Consider the following 20547-nt stretch of genomic DNA (forward strand, 5'->3'; position numbering starts at 1 on the left):
ATCACAGAGAGAGGGCCTTATTTGAAAAGATTAGAGAGGCAGGTCTAGGTGTTCTGAGATGCCCCAACCTGTCCATTATTTAGATAATACCTTGGCATGGTGGCAGCTGACATATTTCTGTTTCTGTATCTTTTCCCGCGCAGGCCTTTCCGCCATTCTGTGGGGGAGGAGAGAAGCAAGAGCGTGTCCGCTGCCGTGAACCCTCTCCACATGTAGAAGAACATGGAGCCCATCGGCTCCAACTTGTCCACCCTCCGTCCACTATGACAAGATAGAGCACAAACTGGTGAGTAACCATGAACATATTCAAAGGATGTAACCTTCTCAACATTATTGCACAAAAATGTAAAGTCTCATAGATAAGGCTGCTGATTAGACAACCAGGGCCTAGAGGTATCCATTTGTTTTTATTAAGTAGGCCTATAATGATATAATTTTAGTTGAAGCAATGAACCCTCTCTGGGCCTAGTTATACCAGTAATGGTCGGCAGCCATTCATAATTAACCCTAGTGGTTATAAAGTGATTGTGCAGTTTCCATCCAATCTGCCTTTGATTACACGAAACGCGTAAGGCTTGAGATGATTGTTTAAATAAAGATTTTTCTACTTTTTAACCAACACATTTTGGTCTGATCTACATGTGGCTTCCTAGTGTGCCCTAAACCTTTTCATTTTTCTTGCACAGATTGTCCCCTGAGCTGAGGGCCTGGGGCAGGAGCACCTGGGCTTCTATTCTACTTTGGTGAGTTTTTCACAACAAGTGGATGTCCTTATGCTTATGTATATATTTAAGAGTATATCTGCTCACCCATAGCTACTCTAAAGTCTAATACAGAAAGTATGAGGTAGACATTACCTGGACAGAGTGATAATTTGCAGGCTCTCACTTCCAAATCAGGCCCAATGCAGGGACGCCCTCCATTGGCCGGAGGAGGGTTGTTACAGAGCCGGACCCTTTCTTGAATGCCTTGTCCACATGTCCTGGTGCAGGGACCCCACTCCTGCCACTGAGAGAATCCTCCGTGAACTGTGGGGCAGAAAAAATCAAAAAGGAGTATAAAAATCCCCTGGCATTGGCCATAATCTTTTTCAGAATCTGTTTCTGTGATATTTGGTCATTGTTAAAGGGAAATCAACATACAAAAAGTTTAGCCAAGTGCTGAGTTGTCTCTGCTTTAGTGAGTATTTTATCCGGACGGATCTGGCCTACACCTTATTCTAATAAGTCTTGTGTCAACTGGAAGCAACAAACATACCAAATACTCGGAGCTCCACTCCCCGACGAGCCATTCCTGCAGAGTTGGTGACCGTGCAGAGGTAATACCCAGAATCCTGCAGGAGAGTGTGAGGAATCCTGAGGGAACCATCGGCAAGGAACTCCAGTCTACCATGGAGGAAGAGAGAATTAATGGGTACCCAATTCAAAGACATGAGTACTAAAAAGGGGAGTTGTCAAATAAAACCCCAGCCCTTACCTGGAAATCTCTATAGACAGTGGACTGCCATCTTTTCTCCATGATGCAGTTGGAAGGGGAATGCCCTCCATCCGGCACGGCAGCACTGCTGTTTGGTTAACAGAAACACTGACCACAGAAGGACCTGGCTGTATCATGGGGGCAACTGAAAAACAGTATCCAGAGGTGAGACATGACAACTGCCCAGAACTGAGTGGATCTATATGATGCCTGGGTATGTTTTATATAGTTGTGTATTATTGGCAGTTCAACAAAGAGTTGGAGGAGAAGGCACTCACGTTGTATCTCCACAGTGAAGAGCAGGCTGGTCCTTCCAGCTGGGTTACTTGCTATGCAGGTGTATTCACCACTGTCCGACGGGCGCAAGCTATGAATTTGGACATATCTACCCTTGGATAACACCTGCACTCTGCCATCCGTCTGCCAATCAAGAAAGAGAGTTGGTGAGTTCCATAGTCCTTATACACAAAAATAAACATACTTCTTACATATGGATGCCTCCATGACATCAACGTTCTGAAAGTGGCAAGGCTGCACGAGTTTCCTCATGGCAACACCTTCTATAAACTACTTGGTACAGTCCATTTGTAACATTGTTAGCTGAATCAGTAAAGGCCAAACACATATACAGGAGGAATGTCTCATGTGACCGTTACCTGGAGCGGAACATCTCCCCTGTACCAATGAATTGTCGGAGGCGGATCTGCTTCCACTTTACATTCCAGCACCAGTTGACCTCCAACAGACACAGCAAGGGTTCGGGGGTCTGCAGATCCAACCACACTTGGAGGAACTGGGAATACAAATAATAAAACACCAGTATTACAGAGCATTCAATTCAATTTGCCCCTAAAAAAGTAGGGGAGCCTTGATCACACATCTGGTTGGTGGTCAAACTAAAGACTTGCTCTTCTACCCACAATTATTACCTTTCATCCGAACCCAGGTAGCCCTTGAATCCCTTCCTGCCGTGCTGGTTGCCACACACACATAAATGCCGGCATCCTCGGCCTGTGGGGAAAAAGAATGGTATTTATTGTCCAATATCATCACATTCACAGATCCTACTAAACTGCCGCACAGCATAACACACAGAGCTGCCAAATAACTACCACTAGGAACCTATAACGTGCTAAGCAAAGGTCTCTATTAAGCTTTTGACATGATCAGATACATCTTTTTTTCCCTAAGCCTTTAAATGAATTTCCCACAAAGAGCCTGTTCTTCTGTGTTGGCAGATCCCATTAATGCAGTGCCAGATTCTCTGCTTGACTGCTACCTAATCCTCTCGGCTGGCTGTATCCCAGGATCATTTGTTTTCCCTCTCTCAGTTAATTTTGATTGATGGGTTGGAAGAACAGGAAAGACATCTCCTATGCCAAAGACAAGTTATTTCTCTGCCATCTGGAGCCTCTTCTGGCAGACAGAGGAAGCCATTCAGATGCCAAAGGGCGTACCTTCACTCTCTCGATTCTCAGCACTGTCCCGTTTCTCGGCAGGAGGTCCGGTTGAGATAAGGGTCGTCCATCCTTCTCCCAGCTGATCTCAGGTGTGGGAACACCTGTGGCCGTGCACGCCAGTTCCAGGGGTGAATCAGCAATGATGGAGACTTCTGTGGGTAAAGCTGGGCCCTCAATCCTTGGAGGTTCTAGAGTACAAAACATGGGGGCATTATACTGGCCAGTTATGGCTTTAAACAGCATGTTTGACAAGTAAAATAATGGTACTGCCATGTGAGGTTCATGATACAGACAGAGCAAGTATCTACTCTAGTTATGTTTCTGCAGTCTACACCAGAGCTATTATTAATAGTTTCCCAAAAATAGGCTGTGACCAGAACATACCTAGAACCGTTAGATGGAAGTGTTTGCTCACTTTCCCTGCAGCATTCACAGCAATGCAGGAGTAGATACCGGAGTCCAGAGCATGGACAGACTCTAGATGAAGCCGAGTTCCTAACCCATTGGGCAATAGGTTGCTCTGAAGGTTCAGAGGCTGTCCATCTTTCTCCCAAGATAACGAGGGCAATGGTGTCCCATGGGCTTCACAGGTGAAGGTCACGGATGCTCCTTTAATGGCAGTCACCTCCTCAGTGCTCTCAGACCTTTCTAATATAGGCAGACCTGGAGGGCAATGGGAAGCATGCAAGAGTTCCATTAATGCTGTACTCAGTTCATGATTTGGTTTTATCATATTTAAGGGTAACTATCTTGCTTGTATTTATTATTATTATTGGGAACCTATCTCTGCATTATGGAACGGACAATGATGGACAGTAAGACAGATATAATGGTGTTGTGCTACCAAAGGGGCATTCATGGAGAAGATACAATCACTTTTGGACCTTTCAGGTCTTTGTATTTGCAACACCATTGGTAGTGTGATTGCAAATACCCCCTCGTTCCCTTCCTTCTCATCTTTCCAGCAAAAAAACACTTGACTTACTTTCTATATGTAGAATAAAGCTCTTCTCGGCAGCCCCAGCAGGGCTTGAGGCCACACACCTGTATGTTCCGGCATCAGAGACTTGCACCTGGGAAATACTGGCATGGAAAAAATGAGAATCAAGAAATAATAAAGAGCTACTCTTCTCTTTAAATATTCATTTGTATTCTAGACAATTAACTAGAGACATCTGCAGAACAATTTAAGATATCAAGGGTTTTGATTACCGGAGAATACGCCCTCCAGAGGCAATCCTGATAAAGCGTGTGGTAGATAGGGGATGGCCGTCTTTAAACCAACTGAGCTGCAAGGGCAGCGAGCCACTGGCATGACATTCCAGGGTCACCTGGCCACCAGGAACACTGCTGAGGACATCAGACACGTTGGACCCCGATTCAAATGTTGGAGGAACTATAAAAAGGAAAAAATACATTCAATACTGGACCGTCCTTATGAAATCAGTCTTGGATGGGTAGGCATGCCACTGTTTGCTATGCCCATTATAAGTGGGCATCCCTCTATATTTTACAGTAGTGTTATCAATAGAATGTTAGGTGCAAGATATGCTCTTGCTTTGCACTTACCCAATATGTTTAACACATAAACCTTGGTGTCCTCTCCTGCATTGTTACGTGCAACACATGTGTATCTTCCGGAGTCGGAAGCCTGGACCGACCTTAGGACCAAGAAAGTTCCATCCTGAAAGACTCTGAAACAAGACAGAGACCAGTCAGCTACAGAACAGTACAAGCAGCCTACAATTATAGCAGGCCTCAACCTTATTAAATGTTTGCATTCTAATCTTACTATAGCATTCCCTAGGGCAGTGATATCCAACCAGTGGCTCAAGAGCAACATGTTCCTCTCCAAACTCCTTGGATGTTGCTCCCAGTGGCCTCAAAACAGGTGTTTATTTTTGAATTCTTGACTGGAGGCAAGTTTTGTTTGCATAAATCCAGATATGCCTCCTTTAGACTACCTTTCCACATAGGGGCTACCAAATCGCCAATCACAGCCCTTATTTGGCACCCACGGGAACTTTTTTCATGTTTTTGTTGCTCCCCAACTCTTTTTACCATTTACCATCATGGTTAAATTGGGGACCTCTGGCCTAGGGAATTCTAGTGCAAGTGGTCATCACTTGCCTATGAATATAGCTGAATATTAAAGTAATATGAGCAATGTCTATACCCCCCACCCCTCCGCAAGCAGCTGAGTGCCATGATCTTATGGGCAAGAGCAAGTAACGTAGCTCCAGAACCAGCTCCAGAACTGAGCTAAGCTACTTATGCAGCCACATGGTCAAAACCTAAAGTGTAGGTGGTCACCATCATTAAAATACATTCTCAGTGACCAGCTTACCTATGAACCAAAGTCACATCCAAAGGGCTTCCATCTTTAAACCACATGATTTGGGGTGGTGGGGATCCCTCGGTTCTGCATTCCAGTTTCACCTCTTGCTCCTCTGGAACACTATGCTCGCTGGGCATCTCTGAGCCAAAAATTCTAGGAGCCACTGCATGGAAACAAAGGAGTTAATGCAAAGAAACAAAAACGAGAATATAAGCGACTGAGCATAATGTCTGGGAAGCAATAGAGTTGCTCATCAGGAAAAAAAAAATATAATGAAGATTGATAGAGCCGAACCCAAGTAATTGCATTATAATAGAAATCACGGTCCTGTGAAAATGAGTGTCTCGGCCAGAAAATGAAAATGGTCTTTACTGAAATAGAAAAGGAAATTGCAAATACAAGATAATAAATAGGGGTTCTCTTATATTATCTCCCGTTAAATAGGCAGTATAGTGTGTACAGAATATTCTCTCTATATATTTCCAGTTATACATATATCCAGGGAAGGACAGTTTTGTGCACAAAATATATATATATTATATGATTGCATACATTACACACCAATGTACAGCCCTCTCTAAAAGTCTTTTACCTTGAACCAACAAAACAAAATCCTTATGAGCCTCCGAGATGGAGTTCTGGGCGATGCATCGATAATGTCCGGTGTGGGATTGTTGCACGCGGCTAATCTGTAGACGGCTGCCTCGTATGGTCACTCCTCGTACATTGGCCTCTACAAATTAAGAATAGACATTGAGCATTGACATTGAACCATAAGCAGCACCATTTAATTCCAATTAAATTCATGGTCTCAGTTGACTAGAAAGAACATCTCCACTAGGAAATTAACACTTGACTTGCAGTTATTGTCCAGGATAGAAGAATTGTTTTCCCGACCTGTCCATAGGTATTAATAGATCCATTAAACATAAACTACTTACCAAGAGGTTCTCCATCTTTCAGCCATGTTACCATAGGAGGAGGAGAACCTTCAGCCTCACAGGAGAGGACAATGGAATTGCCAATGATAAGCTGGAGTGTCTCGTTTTGTGGACGTATGATGGTTGCAGGAACTAAGGATAAGCATAAGGATAAAGATGGAGAGATATCATTAGACGGAACAGAGGCAGAGCAATTTCACAAACGTGGACAACTTGCTGGGACTTCATTTAGGTCCAGTGGAAATTTAAGCAGAACACAGGGCTAAAGTTCTACATAATGAAAGGCAATAAGAAGAATACTGACCATTTATAATCACTGTGTAGGTTAATTCCACTTCTCCTGCCATATTGGTCACTTTGCAGGTGTACTGTCCTTTATCCGATGCCTGTAGGGAATCCACGGTCAGTCATTTAGGTAAGTCAATGAAAATACATTCATCCCAACTTATATTTTGTAAATATTTATTATAGCGCTGAAAACCCCACAAACACTTTCTAAAGGGTAAAGAAAACAGATCTGCACCTTAATATCGAGAATTTCTAAGCGCTGCCCATGATCGTGTATTTGAATGTCCTCTTTTCCAAGAAGCTGCTGACCATTTTTATACCATGTGATGGTGGGTCGTGGCACTGCATCAGATTCACATTGCAGAGCGAGATTGTCCCCAAGCCTTACAACAGCCTCCTGCTTGCCCATGGGAGGTTCTTTGATGCTAGGTGGAACTAAACAAGAATATTCTTTTGTTATTATCACTACCAAAATCAGCATTAACTATCCTTGAGAGGTAGAGAAGTTCAAGTAACATCTATTGGACATTTTTTGTTTAGTGGTCCTCGTTATTGTCCTTACCATAGACAGTGAGATGCAGGAGTTTCTCTGCAGACCCAGCAGGATTATGGACCTTGCACATATAGATTCCCTGGTTGGACAGCTGTACTCGGGCAATCTGTAGAACCTGTCCACCTAGAACACATCTCAATATTAGAGCAAGCCAGACTTCCCCTCCCCCCCACAAAAAAAGTCTAACTAGTGAAGTGCTGCACCATACCTGGCATGATAAGTAGTCCCTTAGTTGGTGTTAGGAGCTGCCCATCTTTGTACCACATGATCTCTGGGGTGGGATGGGATTGGACGTCGCACAAGAGAGAGACTGAGTTCTGTAGGACAGCACTGATGTTCTCTGGGTTTGGACCAGAGATGATTGGTGTAACTGAATCAGAAAAAGAAGTGTAGGAAGTGTATATTATTAACTGCTTATTTTGTAGATGGTGTATAAGAGGAGAATTGCAAGTGAATGTTAAGCTCCTATAATACACTTAAATGATGAAGAACTCTGGGTGCAACCAAATGTAAACCTATTGCTTTTATCAAAATCGAATATCACAGTATGTTCTCGGAAGTGAAGGGTTCAAGTCTCTATGGATCTCATGACCTCCAAAGATCATAGGCTTTGCAAGATCAACAACTCTGAAGAAGTGTCACATGATTGGATACACGCATATATTATCTCTGGCCAAAAGCTGCTATCCTGATATTTTTCTTACCATGAACCATCAGGGTGAAGAGTCTCTCAGCAAATCCAGCGGGATTCTCTGCCACACAGACATAGCTGTCTATATCATTCACCTCCACGCTGTGGATCTAAAATTCCAACAAAGAATCAACCAAAAACCTTGGAAGATACCTCATTACAGATATATTTGTATTTACCAACTTGCCAAGAAGCTGCCTGACTTACCTGCAGTATCTTGCCATCATTCAACAGCTGGTATCTTTCAGCAGTACTCAGAGTCAAACCATTCCTCAACCAGGTGATACTCGGAGAGGGGATACCTGTTGCATCACAATTTAGTTCTGCTGTCTGGTTATAAATGACAGACACTTCTTGGATCAGTTCTTCCACCTCCCCTTTCATGACTGGTGGAGCTGTGAAAAGATGGAGAGAATTAAGTGTTACCAGTTAGTAAAACTATACTACACCATTCTGAGAGCCAAAGAACATGACCATACAATTCACACTTTTCCATCTATTCATCTGGCAAGAGCACTTACTTAGTACCAAAAGCTCATAGTGAAGTCTGTCTTCTCCAGCTTCGTTAGTTGCCTCGCAGGTGTATTTCCCAGCATGCTTTGCGTGAGCCAGGGGGATCTGTAAGATACGACCCTCTGTAGAGAGAGAGAGGAAAGATATACTTGTTATGTAGGCACTACGATCCTTATATATGTTTTTCATCATTATGAAATTGAAGAGCCTTACCAAGGAGAATCATCACCCCATCTGAAGAAGAGAGAAGTTGGCCATCTTTGTACCAGGTCAGAATGGGAGGAGGAATGGCATTGGTATCACAGTACAAGGAAATAGGGTTGGTTGCCACCACTTCCCTGTGCTCAGTCAACTCTTCTTCATCATCGTCTCGAAAGACCAACTCAAAGGCAGCACTAGGGCTTCCTGGCCTGTGGAATATGGGGGGAACTTAGAGAAGAAAAAAAAGAAAAGGGCAGGAATTAATTCTTGTCCCATACTGCTAACCAATTATTTGAGAAGTGGGCCAAATTTGTGAATTTTAATTTATTTGGTGCTTTTAATTGGTACTGACCCTGGACATTTACATAAAATTCTTTTTCGTCTTCACCAGCAACGTTGGTGGCAACGCAGGTGTAACGTCCTGAGTCGGACAGGCGGATTGGCTGTATCTGTAGCTCTTGTCCATCGCTTAAAATTTGGACACCACCTGAACTCTCCAGAAGCTACAAGAAAGGATGAATGGAAAGAGTATATTGACCAAAAGAAAGAAATAACATGCTGTGGCTTCTTCTTCATCTGCCCAGCCCTACAGAAATGAATGCACATTCTAAATGTCTAGGGAGTTCTGACCTGTCCATCTTTGTACCAATGTAAAGTTGGTTTTGGCACCGCCTGGGATTCGCACTGCAATGTCAGGCTGCTGTTAACCTTAGTCTTTACTTCCTTGACGCCAACATCTTGATTAAGATCATCCCGTTTAATCACTGGAGGAACTGAGAAATTGACAACAAATGACGTGAGAATAAACATTAGCAATTTTAGGCAATAATAAACTAAAATACCAATATGTATCAGCAAGACCACTCACTGAAGACTTTGACTTCATAATTTCTGATGGCTTCACCAACCTCATTGGTAACCACACAAGTGTATTGGCCAGAGTCTTCTTCCTGAGCATTTAAGATCTGTAAACCATGACCACCTAATCCAAACCAGGACAAGTTAGGATACAGGTATAGATCATCAATTACTGGCAGTGATTGCAAAGCAATTCTGGTTACTAAAGAGGTCAAGACACTTACCTGGAAGGAGGCGAAGGTTATCAGAATCTTTGAATGGTTCTCCATTCTTCAGCCATGTCACACTTGGAATAGGGAAACCAAGAGCTTCACAAATTAGGGAAAACGGGTTGTTGACAATGACAATGACATCTTCGTTGGCTTCATCATCGAGGGGTCCAGAGATGGTGGGACTCACTGTACAAGGGGCCAGGAATAAATACTTTAATTAGTGCGTGTACAATTTTGTGTATGCTTCAGTAACACACAATTGTAGGATGTTGGGCTTCAGCGAGGTGAAAGCACAGAACATCTGGCAGCCTCAGCCTCAGACAATTTATATATACGTTTCACTTCCAGACAAAGTAATATTTAGGAAAACATATTTCTTCAGTGAAATTCAAAGAGATGGATTCTGGGAATTGCATGTGACAAACCTGTTGTAGTAAGGTGTTTGTTGTGGTTTATTAATGATGTTTTTTTTGTGGACCTAGCACAGGGTGACTTACCTAGAACAGTTACTACATAGTTTCTGCTTCTTTCTGCAATGGAGTTAGTAGCCACGCATGTGTAATGGCCAACGTTGAAGACATTGGCTGACAGTATGTGAAGTTCTGAGCCATCGGGAGAAATGAGAACCTCGTCTCTGCTCTGCACGGGCTGGGCATCTCTCAACCAAGTGATCAAAGGCTTTGGGTGACCTGGGACCAAAAAAAATATATATTTGTTAATCTGTTTGAATATTTCAGCTACTGTGGCTTAGTCAATAATAAAAGTTATCTACAAAATGTTCTTCTTAACTTCACACTCACCTGAAACTTTGCAACTAAGTGTAACAGATTGTCCCTCGGGCACCCTCAGGTCATTGTTGTCCTCACCGTCTATACTGGGAGGGACTAAATAATACAATATGTCAGAGTTAGTGTTCAGATTTTTGGGTGTACCTGAATTTGAGATACAAAGTACAGGTGCCTCGTACCAAGGATATCCACAAAGAAATCTTTCTTGGCTTGTCCTGCAGTATTGGTCACCACACAGGAGTAATGTCCTCCATCTTGGATTTGGGCATGTGTTATCTTAAGAACCCGACCACCTGACAAAAAAAAGTTGAACAGTTGATAGTCAAGTTTTATTAAGTCTTAGGAGTGTTATTGGGTCTCAGTGACCAAAGAACACTGCATTGTCTTAATTTGTTTTTCAGGGTTTGCTTGTAGACCCAAACTGCAAATAGAATCTGTGCTGTGCAACGACTACCACCCTTTTAGTTGCTGTGGTTGGAAAGCACCCAGTTACCTGACTGAAGGTGTACATTCTCCCTTGGTGACAGGGCTTCATTGTTTCTGAACCAGGTAATGACTGGGGGTGGGATCCCAGTTGCTTCACAGGTTATAGTGAAAGTTCCATGCAGGGAGGTAGATACATTAAGCAGGGCTGTCTGTGTATTGGGGAGTTCTGGTGGAACTGTGGAAGATGAAACCACACAAGGACATTTTGAGAGAACGTCAGAATTATACAACACATTAAAACAGAAGGAGGTGAAATGAGTACATTGGCTGTTTATCATACTCCTGGACACCTGGTCAAGTAACAGCTCAACCAGGGTCAGAAAAGGGACCCTTGGACCCAATAGAGGAACAGAGCTCAAGGTGCCGCCACCAATGATTGCCCTACTGGAGTACAAGAATAGATCCTGGCAGACCCCCGTCCTTTTGTTATCAGCATGTTAGGGTGGTCGGTGTTATTAGTTGTTGGACCAGTCAATGATCTGAGCCCAACATCAGTGTTCGTCCTCTAATGTATGAGTGAAAGTAGATCCCACCAACGACCATGAGAGGGCACAGGTGGATTTAGCAGCAAAACAAGGAGAAACTCCATATTGAAATGAGATGTTGGACAGGCAGGTAGCTACATACATTTGGTCAAAAAGAATAGGAGTTCTCTATCCAATATCATTGTATGCTGGTGTTGGATACAAGCAGCAGTCTTGGCTGCTCCAACAAAGAGTTCTAACACTCAACAGATTCTCACCGTGCACGAAGACCTCATACTTTATGTCTGTCTGTCCTGCTGCATTCACAGCCACACATACATAGCGTCCAGAGTGGGAAGGCTGCGCCATAGGGATGGTCAGCTGCTGACCCTTGTTCTGAAAGATGAGGTCTGGACCATTTCCCAGTGGGAAACCATCTTTTAACCATGTCACAGAGGGTGATGGTTTCCCGCTGACAACACACTCCAAGGTGACCAGGCTGCCTTTGTTGACGGTCACTTGTGTGGGAGTGTTGCTGCTTCCAGTTATCATGGGCTGAGCTGAAAGGAAGGAAAGGTAACAGTGATCACATTTAGAGAATTGAGCAAAAATGTACCAAAGAAGAAAGATAGATGGAGGAAGCTGAAGAGAAATTAAATAGCAGTGATCAGAGGAAGAACAAGGCAGACACAGGATAAACAAGGATCATGGCACGTAGAGTAAATATATTAGCAGATTAAACAACCAGAAAGGGGTCTGACAAAAAAAACAACCAATGGGAGAGGCAAAGAGAAGGGGGGGGGGGAGACCACAGCTTAAGTATGAGAGACTGCATCTGTGGAGCAATTAGAACTTTTGTTGCAGGGTAACCAAGATGGAAACTTCAAGCTTCCAAAGAGGTACCTTAGAACATATTCTTGGAGGTAGACCTGCTTGGATAACAGTAGTTCTAACCAAACACAAAGCAAGTAAGTGAAATCGAGGAATAGGAACCATGTTTGTTTTCTTAGCCTGCATGGAGGCTATGACAACATTTTCATTGCATGGTGATAATAAACTGTAATGCCTGTAACATTGTGTATTGTATAGAGCACATACAATAAACTGTCTCTCTCTTCCAGACAATGAGGGCATCCCTTGAGACTAGAAGAAAGTTGGCCATGGGATTTTTACCCTGGCAGATATACTGGTTTGAAGGGTTAAGCTTAATGGAATTGACAAACTTGTGCTTCATGTGCGAAGAGCATCCCAATATACCAAGTGACGTTCAAGTTCCAGCATTGTAAGACCTACAAATGGGAGAGACATCTTACCATAAACCTCCAGCCAATACTCTCTCTTGCTGCTTCCTGCCTCGTTGCTGCATTCACACATATAAGATCCTTCATCCGACACCTGGACCTTCCCAATTTGTATGATTCGCCCACCTGCAGTTGCCAGGCCTGAATCCTCCATTTCAAGAGGTAATCCTAAATCAGCGCAAATGTAAATACTTATCACTCCAGTCACAATACAATGCTAGCATTCAGCTGAGGGCTAACAGACTTCAGTCTTACCATCTTTGGTCCAGGTGAGGGTTGGTGCAGGAACCCCAGTGCATTCACAAGTGAAGCTCACAGGTTGCCCTTCAATTATTGAGTGGTGGGGAGCAGAAGGTTCTGGGAAAGATGGTGGCACTGGAAAAAAATGGATAAACATTCATTTTAAAAAATAATGCTGGTTAAAAGGATATCCAAAGAGGGGAATCCATTCATTTACCATTCCACAATGGTGTAAGAGCTCATTAAGGAAAAACTAGAAGTAGGGACCTTGTCTTCCCTTTGGGCAAGACTATTGAACGTGTTTTAGAGCTGTGGTTGAAGTTTAGCTCCTTTTTGTTGAGGTGAGGGTAAGAGGAGATAAAATAACCCTACAGTCAGGGAAGAGCATGTCTTTTTTTCTTTGTATGAACATATAACAGTTTACTAGTTTCCTTGTCATTACCCCAAATGATGACGTTGTAATGTTTCTCTGTACGTCCGGCATCATTGGAGGCTTCACACGTGTATCTTCCAGCATCTCTCAGTTGAGCCTGGTCAATCTGAGCAGACAAAACACAAAGCTGACAACTAGAAATCCGATAATCGTCCAACCTGTTCCCCCTGCAGTCATGTAATGAATCTATCCATACCAAGAACCAATCTATCCTAGAGTTGCCTTTGCCCTTGTGTTCTTAAAACAAAGGCAAGAGACCGAATAGGCGTGCATGGCTCCAGTGGTTACTTGGTAATTCAACTTGATCAATAATCATTATTATGGCAGATCCATATGTTCCATGGTTGGTGCCCAATAACTCATCAACCAAGCCAAGGGCTCTATGAAGGGCAAAAACAATATCCGGTTATCCATTTAAATTGAGTTTAATACCCCTGTAAATGTTATACTATGTATCATTTCTATGACTTTTTATATTAATTATATTTTTCTTCCATCCAACAACCCTCTTATTTTCCTCCATCTCTCACCTGCAGATAGTGACCATCGTCTATAACTCGCACCCCAGGCCTCTGAAGAAGGGGGCGTCCATCTTTCAACCAAGTGATAACTGGGGGAGGGATGGCAATGCTCTGGCACTCAAGAAGAAGAGGCTGGTTAACAGAGATGGAGGAGTTCAGCTCTTCTCCCATGATACTTGGGGGCACTGCAAAAGAGGAAAGATACCAGAGGCAGGTCACTACTGTACCAAGACCTGAGCAGGTTTACTTACATGATTTAACAAAGCTTAAACACAAAAATGTTGTTTATAACATATGGAATGCACAATAGTTGGCTTGTCCTGACATCTGGCACTTACCATATACTTGCAGGGCAATATGATGGCTGTCCTCACCAGCTGGGTTAACAGCAATGCAGGTATAGATCCCAGAATCCGATACATGGGCCGCTTCTAGGGAAAGGATTCGCCCTTGCTCTAAGATCTAAGATGGAGAACAGGACAAACCCACGTGTTGCTGAGAGAATAACACGGGATTGAGAAACCACCAGAAAATTTGTGAGGAATCACTGACCTGTAGGCCAGCTATTGCAGTCGAAACTGGTACTTGGTCCTTCAGCCACATAACCGTTGGCTCGGGCACCCCCGTTGCATTACATTCCAGCCACACCTGCTCATTGACCAAAAAGGTGGCAAAGTCCATCACGGAGACAATTCTTGGGGCAACTGTTGAGGGAGGAATAAAAGTTGGTACCTTTTGCACTACTGCTAAGCCTTACAGCAGCTCCTGGGTCTGCCATCTATAAAATCTAGACCTTTGCACTCACCATAAACCAGCAGGTTGTATCGGAATTCACTGCTGCCAGCTGTATTTGAAGCCACACAGCGGTACTCTCCACTGTCTGAGCTTTGGGCATTCTCAATCTGCAGGGTCTTGCCATCATTTAGCAGGGTGATGCCAGGCACGGCAGACAATAGCTGCTCCCCTCGATACCAGGACACAACTGGAAAGACACAGCATTGGGATCAATGATCAACATTAAAATATAAAACTCATATCTTAAAAACATATTTGTGATAAAGATAATAAGATGTGGGCCCATTATATTGTAGATTAGATCATGAACTTTAACTTCTTATACTCTAGTCTCCCAATCAGGCTCTTTGGATCCATACACCCTTCATTTGTCTATTGTGGCCCCTAAACACTTTTGTGCCCCAGTTTTATTGCTTGTGACTTCATAAATGCTCAGCGTGTTACATTACATTCAAAAACCCAAATCATTCAACCTTCACAAAACCTACTTGGCAATGGACTTCCAGATGCCAAGCACTCAAAGGATGCTGGGAGATTCTCAACAACAGTCTGATTGACATCCGATGGTTCAATGTTAGGTGGCACTAAATTGAAACAAAAATTGCAGGTGCTTAAAAGGTGACCAAGCAAGTGAGAGGCCAAATCAGATATAGACCCAATCATTTGGTGACCTTACTAAAAGAGCAGATCTTCAGGTATTTGGACAGATTTACTCTGCATTTTTAATGGTTACAAAAAAAACACTCACCTAGCACAGTTAGTACCACATCTTGCCTTCCTTCTCCTGCAAAATTAGTAGCCACACAAGTGTACACTCCTTCATCGTCAATAGATACAGAGTTGATCTACAGAAAAGAAGATGTCAGAGTTATACCAAAGGGAACAAAGATGAACCAAAACAAACCATAGCCCCATGCCCAAAGTACCCCATATTGTAACACTTAAGTCATGGATCTTGTGTATCTCAATGGAATATTGACCTGCAGTTTAGGCCCATGGATGGGAAGAAGGAATCCATCCTTCCACCACGTCACAGAGGGCGGTGGGTTGCCCGACACATCACATTCCAGGACTACTCTCTTTAGAAAGTTGACGACCATGGTGGTTCCACCAGCGATAGTGACTGATGGGAGTTCTGTTATGGAAGCAGATTCAATGCCATTAGTGTTGAACACATTTGTAGCTGTCTCATAGGCTGATGTCATGTCACTTATTGGTGGGATTGGAACAATATATTATGGTGATCTAGGAATATTCAAAGTGGTAGACTTTTTAACTGTAAAAGTCTCTGTACCTGATCCCATGATCTACAACCATCTACACTTTGATAACTGAAACCATTATGTCAAGGTAAAAGCATAAATAAAGCAACAGAGTTTTAGTTCATAACTTGAATATTCACCTTGTACTTCCACCTCCACCGATGCCTCTGCTGTTCCGGATTCTCCTTCTGCTTTACAAATGTATTTCCCAGCATGCTGTGGCTGGATCTGGCGGATGGTTAACATTTTGCCTCCATCTAATATCTCCACCCCAACCTCATTGCTAAGAGAGTGATCATTTCTCAGCCACCTGCAGGGAGGGAAACAGACCATTAGGGAAGAGAAAAGCCACCACCGTCCTTCAAGTTGGCTTTCAGGAATATCTAGAAAAGCATATAACTATTCAGCCTCTAATTAGATTGGAAGTCTCAGAGCTTGGAAACATATACTTTACTACTTACTGGATAGTTGGAGTTGGATAACCAGTAGCATGGCATGAGAGGTCCAATGGGTCATTGGCTGTCACGGTCACATGTGCAGAGCCTTCACCAATCAGCACTTTGGGGGGAACTGAGCAGAAGAAACTATTTTATAACTATATGACTTTAAAACTCCCACCTCCCAGTATTAATTTGTAATATTTCATGTTGAAGAAGTGTTGACTTTTCCACTTACCAAGGACAGTCACCACGTAGTGCAGGACATTCTCTCCAGCCAAGCTGATGGCCACACAAGTGAATGTTCCTTGGGTTCTCTCTGATACAATTCCAATGTGTAGGGTACGGCCGCCATCTTTGATCTGCAATCCGTCCCTCTCAGAGAGCATCAGTCCATCCTTCAGCCACGACAGGGTAGGGGGTGGGTGACCAGTGGCTGAGCACTCAAGCTCCAGAGAATGACCAAGGATGGCTTTAATGGGCAGTGGCTTGGATCCTCCTCCCTCAATATCCGGGGAAACTACAGTAAATGGATGGAAGAACAGGAGGTAAAGGTAGGTGTAAATCAGCTGAATGCGGGTTGGTTCTATAGGTATTGATATGTTTACACCTTCTCCCACTTTCCCAAAAACAACAAAAAGATAAAAAATAAGGTTTACCATAAACCTCCAGCCGGTAAGACTTCTCCGCTGTGCCTGCGTTGTTTGTTGCTCGGCAGGTGTAGGTACCAGCGTCAGATAACAGCACTCTACTTAACTGTAGGCTCCTCCCACTTTCACGGTAGGTGGCCCGAGAGCTGGACACAATAGGACGTTTGTCCTTAAACCAGGTTATACCAGGAACGGGAGAAGCCCGTGCCTCACACCTCAACTCCACCACCCCATGTAATAAGGAGGCCACTTCCGTTGTTTCATTGGATGCCCAGATTGTAGGTGGGGCTAAGGAAAGAATAAGAAGTCAGTATTAGATAGTTTGAATCACACACACAATTGCAAGCCCTATGCATTAGCTACTGGCACAACCAGACATTACTGGACCACCATAAACTTTGGGGTGATGAGTGTTTTGCACATTTCTTAACCTGTATCCTAATGAATGGGCTTGAAGACAATTTAATTGAATTGCACTATCATGCATTACCACTGGGCAGCAGTGTTGCACTACTGTACAGTTATGGGGCAGTACAAAGGAGCTAGGAACTTACTGTGGACTCTCAAGTTGAAATCCTTGACTTGCTGCCCAGCGTGGTTGAATGCCAAGCACTGGTACCTGCCCTGGTCAGAGAGTCTTGTGCCATTCAGTCGCAGCACTTGCCCTCCTTCTGTTAGTTGGATGTGGCCCTCTCCTGGAGGCAGAGGCCTGGGGCAAAGAAAACATGGATATACAACTTTATTAGGACCAAATTCCTGGTTTGCGAAAGCAAATATTTAATTATAATATTCAGATGTTGCTTATTAGTGATCTCCATAAAAGAAGCTGGACTCCGAGGGTCTGTATGGGTTTGGCAGAGGTTTCCCAATAAAACCACAAAGAAGTAACTTAGGGGGTTATGTTTTTTCCAAGAACAAAGAAAATGCCTCTGTGGTTCACCCATGAAACCAAAAGCAATGGAAACACAATATAATGTGGTCCGCTGGCCAATCAGCATGCTGTATGAGAGGTTTCACCACAAAATGATGCTAAAGGAATTATCGGTTCTATACAAGGTGGCGCTGTTCTGCTGCTCCCTTTGTAGAAAACATTAGCAACCAGGCAGTAAGTGGTACTACAAGTGCTACATAAACCAGAGCATTTTTTTTTTAACTACAATGATTGTTGCAGGAAGAAGAGGCTTTCTATTCCATCCACATCACTGCATATAACATAGATTGTAAGCTCTTGGGACCCCCCTTCTCTGATTGATCTGTACAGATGTTTCACTTATAATGTAATTAGTGTTTGTATCTGTGCCGAGTTCCCTGATGTACGGTGAATACATCCATGTACAAAATGAAGCCCCCCCAGTTTCTGGCGGAAACCCCCTCCTTACACTTGCAGCACAGCTTACCCCCCAGAGATATTCTGTTTTGACTCCAGGCTGCTGTTTCCAGGGAGGATCAGCTCCCAGATTTTCCCCTGACATCACACTAAGCTTGACGGCAGCTGCCCCTCTGCAGGTGTTTTGGGGGGTGGCGGGGGACAGATTTCAGCCCTCTATTGGAATAATCAAGGACTTAAAGGAGCACCCATTCCCACTCAACCCTTTCTCTCCATTTTAGCATGTCCCCGATGACCCAGGGTAATTCTTAGAGCAAAGTGTGAATAAAGCAGACCCTGCAGCTGCTGAGCAGGTCCTAGAAGGGAATGTGGAACACCAAAACCTCAACCTAAAACCCAAAATGAAGTCCAAAAAATCTTTGCTGGTATAAGGCAAAGACATGACCCTCCTATACAGTGTTGGACTGGAACACCAGGGGCCCACCCAAAAACCTTAGACCAGGGGCCCACCCAAAAAGCTTAGACCAGGAGCCCACTCTCATTACTAAGCCAAATGTTTAACAGCATGAGAGCCCACTGATATGTGGGCCCACCTTGTGGGATCCCTATGGGCCAGTCCGAGACTACTCCTATAAATCCAACAGGGGTGTAATAAAGAGACAGCAGGCCCAGTGGCTGCTACAGAAGTCTTGGAGCATACAAAGTATAGAATTTATCGGTAGGGGGCTGTGAAAGACTATGCAGTGGGACCTCTAGCACTGGTTGTAAGGTTTAAATGCTTTTAGCAGGCTATATACTTCCCCTTTAAAAAGGATCCAGGGTCAGTGGACAAAGGATGCTGAGATCATTGTCTGTTGCTGCATTACTAATGGGAACACGCAGAGGACCTGGCTCGTGTGTCGGAACCCGCCATACACAATCTATGGGGAGAAGACGCAGCCTGATGCTTTCTGCCTCCCCCCCCCCCCCTCTCTCTCTCTCTCTCTCTCGGAGCAGGTGACTGATTGCAAGGGCAGCCGGATATTGGTCGGATATGAACAAGCACAGATGCTATAAATATCAGTATTCCACATGTGCACGGATTTAACAGGGGGGTTGTTGCTTAGTAAACACTTTAGCTCATTGTCAGACTTACTGTCCATCCTTCGTCCATTCTACTTGGGGTCTAGGGACCCCCGACGCTTTACATTGAAGCTCAACCTCTGATCCATCCCTTGCGGTGATATCCTGAAGGGAACCAGCTCCATAAATGGTTGGGGGCACTAAAAGTCACAGTAAGAAAGTTACTTGGTAAAATACATCTGTCAGAGGTCTGTTCTAGCCCTGGTCTTTAAGTATCGTCCTATCCTAAGACTTTGTGTATAGTCTCATCATAATTACCCCACCCCTGAGCTTTGTGTATCATCTTAATACAGCCGACCCCTCGCTAAGCTTTGTTTATAGTATCAACGTTCAGCCAACCCCTGAGCTTTGTATATCTTCTCATTACATCAGTCTAGTAATGTGTAGGTCAGGTTGGTCAACCAACACCCAACTGGAACCTACAAATGATGCCACCCAACCTGCATCTGTGTCTTCCTACTCTGTATGCTACTTCTGTACACGACACTCATTTCAAATAATGGAATCTTCAGGAGCAGAAGAAGAGTGTACTTCCCCAGTTTGACCAGAACTCAAAATTTCAACCTGAACCCTCATGACCCACAGCTATTTGGTCATCCCGCACATCACTATATCAGACCCCTTGCTGAGTTGTATTTATAGTGTCAACATATCAGCCCACTCCTGAGCTTTGTACATCATATTAATATATCCGACCCCTCACTGAGCTTTGTGTATAGCTTAAATCTATCTGCCCCCTGAGGTCCAAAACGAAGGGGACAGTTTAGGTCCGTATGAAGCATTAAATAAGCAACCTAGTGAATAGAAAAGGAACTCACCCAATATCATTAGGTTAAAAGTTCTCTGAGCTTCTCCAGCCCGGTTGACCGCCTTGCAAGTATAGGAACCAGTATCATCCTTGCGCATCCGGTGAAACCGAACAGACTGCCCGGCAGCCAGCAAGCTCATCCCAGGAGCCTCTATGAGCTAAAGAAATAGTAGGAGTTAAACCAACAAGACCTAAGAGGGATAAAGACCAACAGCCAAGTCTGGTTTTCATCATATCTCACCGTTTTGCCATCTTTGCTCCAAGTCACGGTTGGAAAGGGAACACCTGATACTTCACACCTCAATGTCAACGGTTGATTGGCCATCACAGAAATATTCTGTCCCTGTCCATCCTCGAAAATCTTGGGTTTGGCTGATGATAC

At 43.8% G+C, this 20547-nt stretch overlaps 1 protein-coding gene across 2 annotated transcripts in view; it reads right to left on the reverse strand.

Annotated features, from left to right (window-relative positions):
• LOC108704702 (hemicentin-2) overlaps window positions 1-20547 on the reverse strand; it is a 79541-nt gene that overhangs the window by 11021 nt on the left and 47973 nt on the right. For both annotated transcript variants that reach the window (XM_041572462.1, XM_041572460.1), the window contains exons 27-76: window positions 20407-20537; window positions 20176-20323; window positions 19371-19497; window positions 17463-17617; window positions 16918-17196; window positions 16497-16778; window positions 16283-16391; window positions 15962-16131; window positions 15540-15694; window positions 15308-15404; window positions 15048-15143; window positions 14570-14746; window positions 14317-14468; window positions 14103-14226; window positions 13774-13949; window positions 13253-13349; window positions 12826-12945; window positions 12583-12738; window positions 11548-11829; window positions 10813-10980; window positions 10499-10612; window positions 10332-10415; window positions 10029-10220; window positions 9544-9717; window positions 9330-9443; window positions 9092-9234; window positions 8814-8964; window positions 8474-8689; window positions 8269-8382; window positions 7955-8142; window positions 7761-7857; window positions 7265-7426; window positions 7066-7179; window positions 6739-6938; window positions 6520-6601; window positions 6216-6347; window positions 5867-6007; window positions 5284-5437; window positions 4506-4630; window positions 4149-4332; window positions 3922-4019; window positions 3321-3599; window positions 2934-3124; window positions 2406-2487; window positions 2133-2269; window positions 1755-1896; window positions 1477-1621; window positions 1258-1385; window positions 858-1028; window positions 91-261 (exon numbers count right to left, since the gene is read on the reverse strand). In XM_041572462.1, coding sequence (XP_041428396.1) covers window positions 91-261; window positions 858-1028; window positions 1258-1385; window positions 1477-1621; window positions 1755-1896; window positions 2133-2269; window positions 2406-2487; window positions 2934-3124; window positions 3321-3599; window positions 3922-4019; window positions 4149-4332; window positions 4506-4630; window positions 5284-5437; window positions 5867-6007; window positions 6216-6347; window positions 6520-6601; window positions 6739-6938; window positions 7066-7179; window positions 7265-7426; window positions 7761-7857; window positions 7955-8142; window positions 8269-8382; window positions 8474-8689; window positions 8814-8964; window positions 9092-9234; window positions 9330-9443; window positions 9544-9717; window positions 10029-10220; window positions 10332-10415; window positions 10499-10612; window positions 10813-10980; window positions 11548-11829; window positions 12583-12738; window positions 12826-12945; window positions 13253-13349; window positions 13774-13949; window positions 14103-14226; window positions 14317-14468; window positions 14570-14746; window positions 15048-15143; window positions 15308-15404; window positions 15540-15694; window positions 15962-16131; window positions 16283-16391; window positions 16497-16778; window positions 16918-17196; window positions 17463-17617; window positions 19371-19497; window positions 20176-20323; window positions 20407-20537 — 7626 coding nt within the window. The remainder of the gene's footprint in view (window positions 1-90; window positions 262-857; window positions 1029-1257; window positions 1386-1476; window positions 1622-1754; window positions 1897-2132; window positions 2270-2405; window positions 2488-2933; window positions 3125-3320; window positions 3600-3921; window positions 4020-4148; window positions 4333-4505; window positions 4631-5283; window positions 5438-5866; window positions 6008-6215; window positions 6348-6519; window positions 6602-6738; window positions 6939-7065; window positions 7180-7264; window positions 7427-7760; window positions 7858-7954; window positions 8143-8268; window positions 8383-8473; window positions 8690-8813; window positions 8965-9091; window positions 9235-9329; window positions 9444-9543; window positions 9718-10028; window positions 10221-10331; window positions 10416-10498; window positions 10613-10812; window positions 10981-11547; window positions 11830-12582; window positions 12739-12825; window positions 12946-13252; window positions 13350-13773; window positions 13950-14102; window positions 14227-14316; window positions 14469-14569; window positions 14747-15047; window positions 15144-15307; window positions 15405-15539; window positions 15695-15961; window positions 16132-16282; window positions 16392-16496; window positions 16779-16917; window positions 17197-17462; window positions 17618-19370; window positions 19498-20175; window positions 20324-20406; window positions 20538-20547) is intronic.

The sequence above is a fragment of the Xenopus laevis genome, chromosome 8L (assembly GCF_017654675.1).
Source record: "Xenopus laevis strain J_2021 chromosome 8L, Xenopus_laevis_v10.1, whole genome shotgun sequence".
Taxonomy (NCBI): Eukaryota; Metazoa; Chordata; class Amphibia; order Anura; family Pipidae; genus Xenopus; species Xenopus laevis.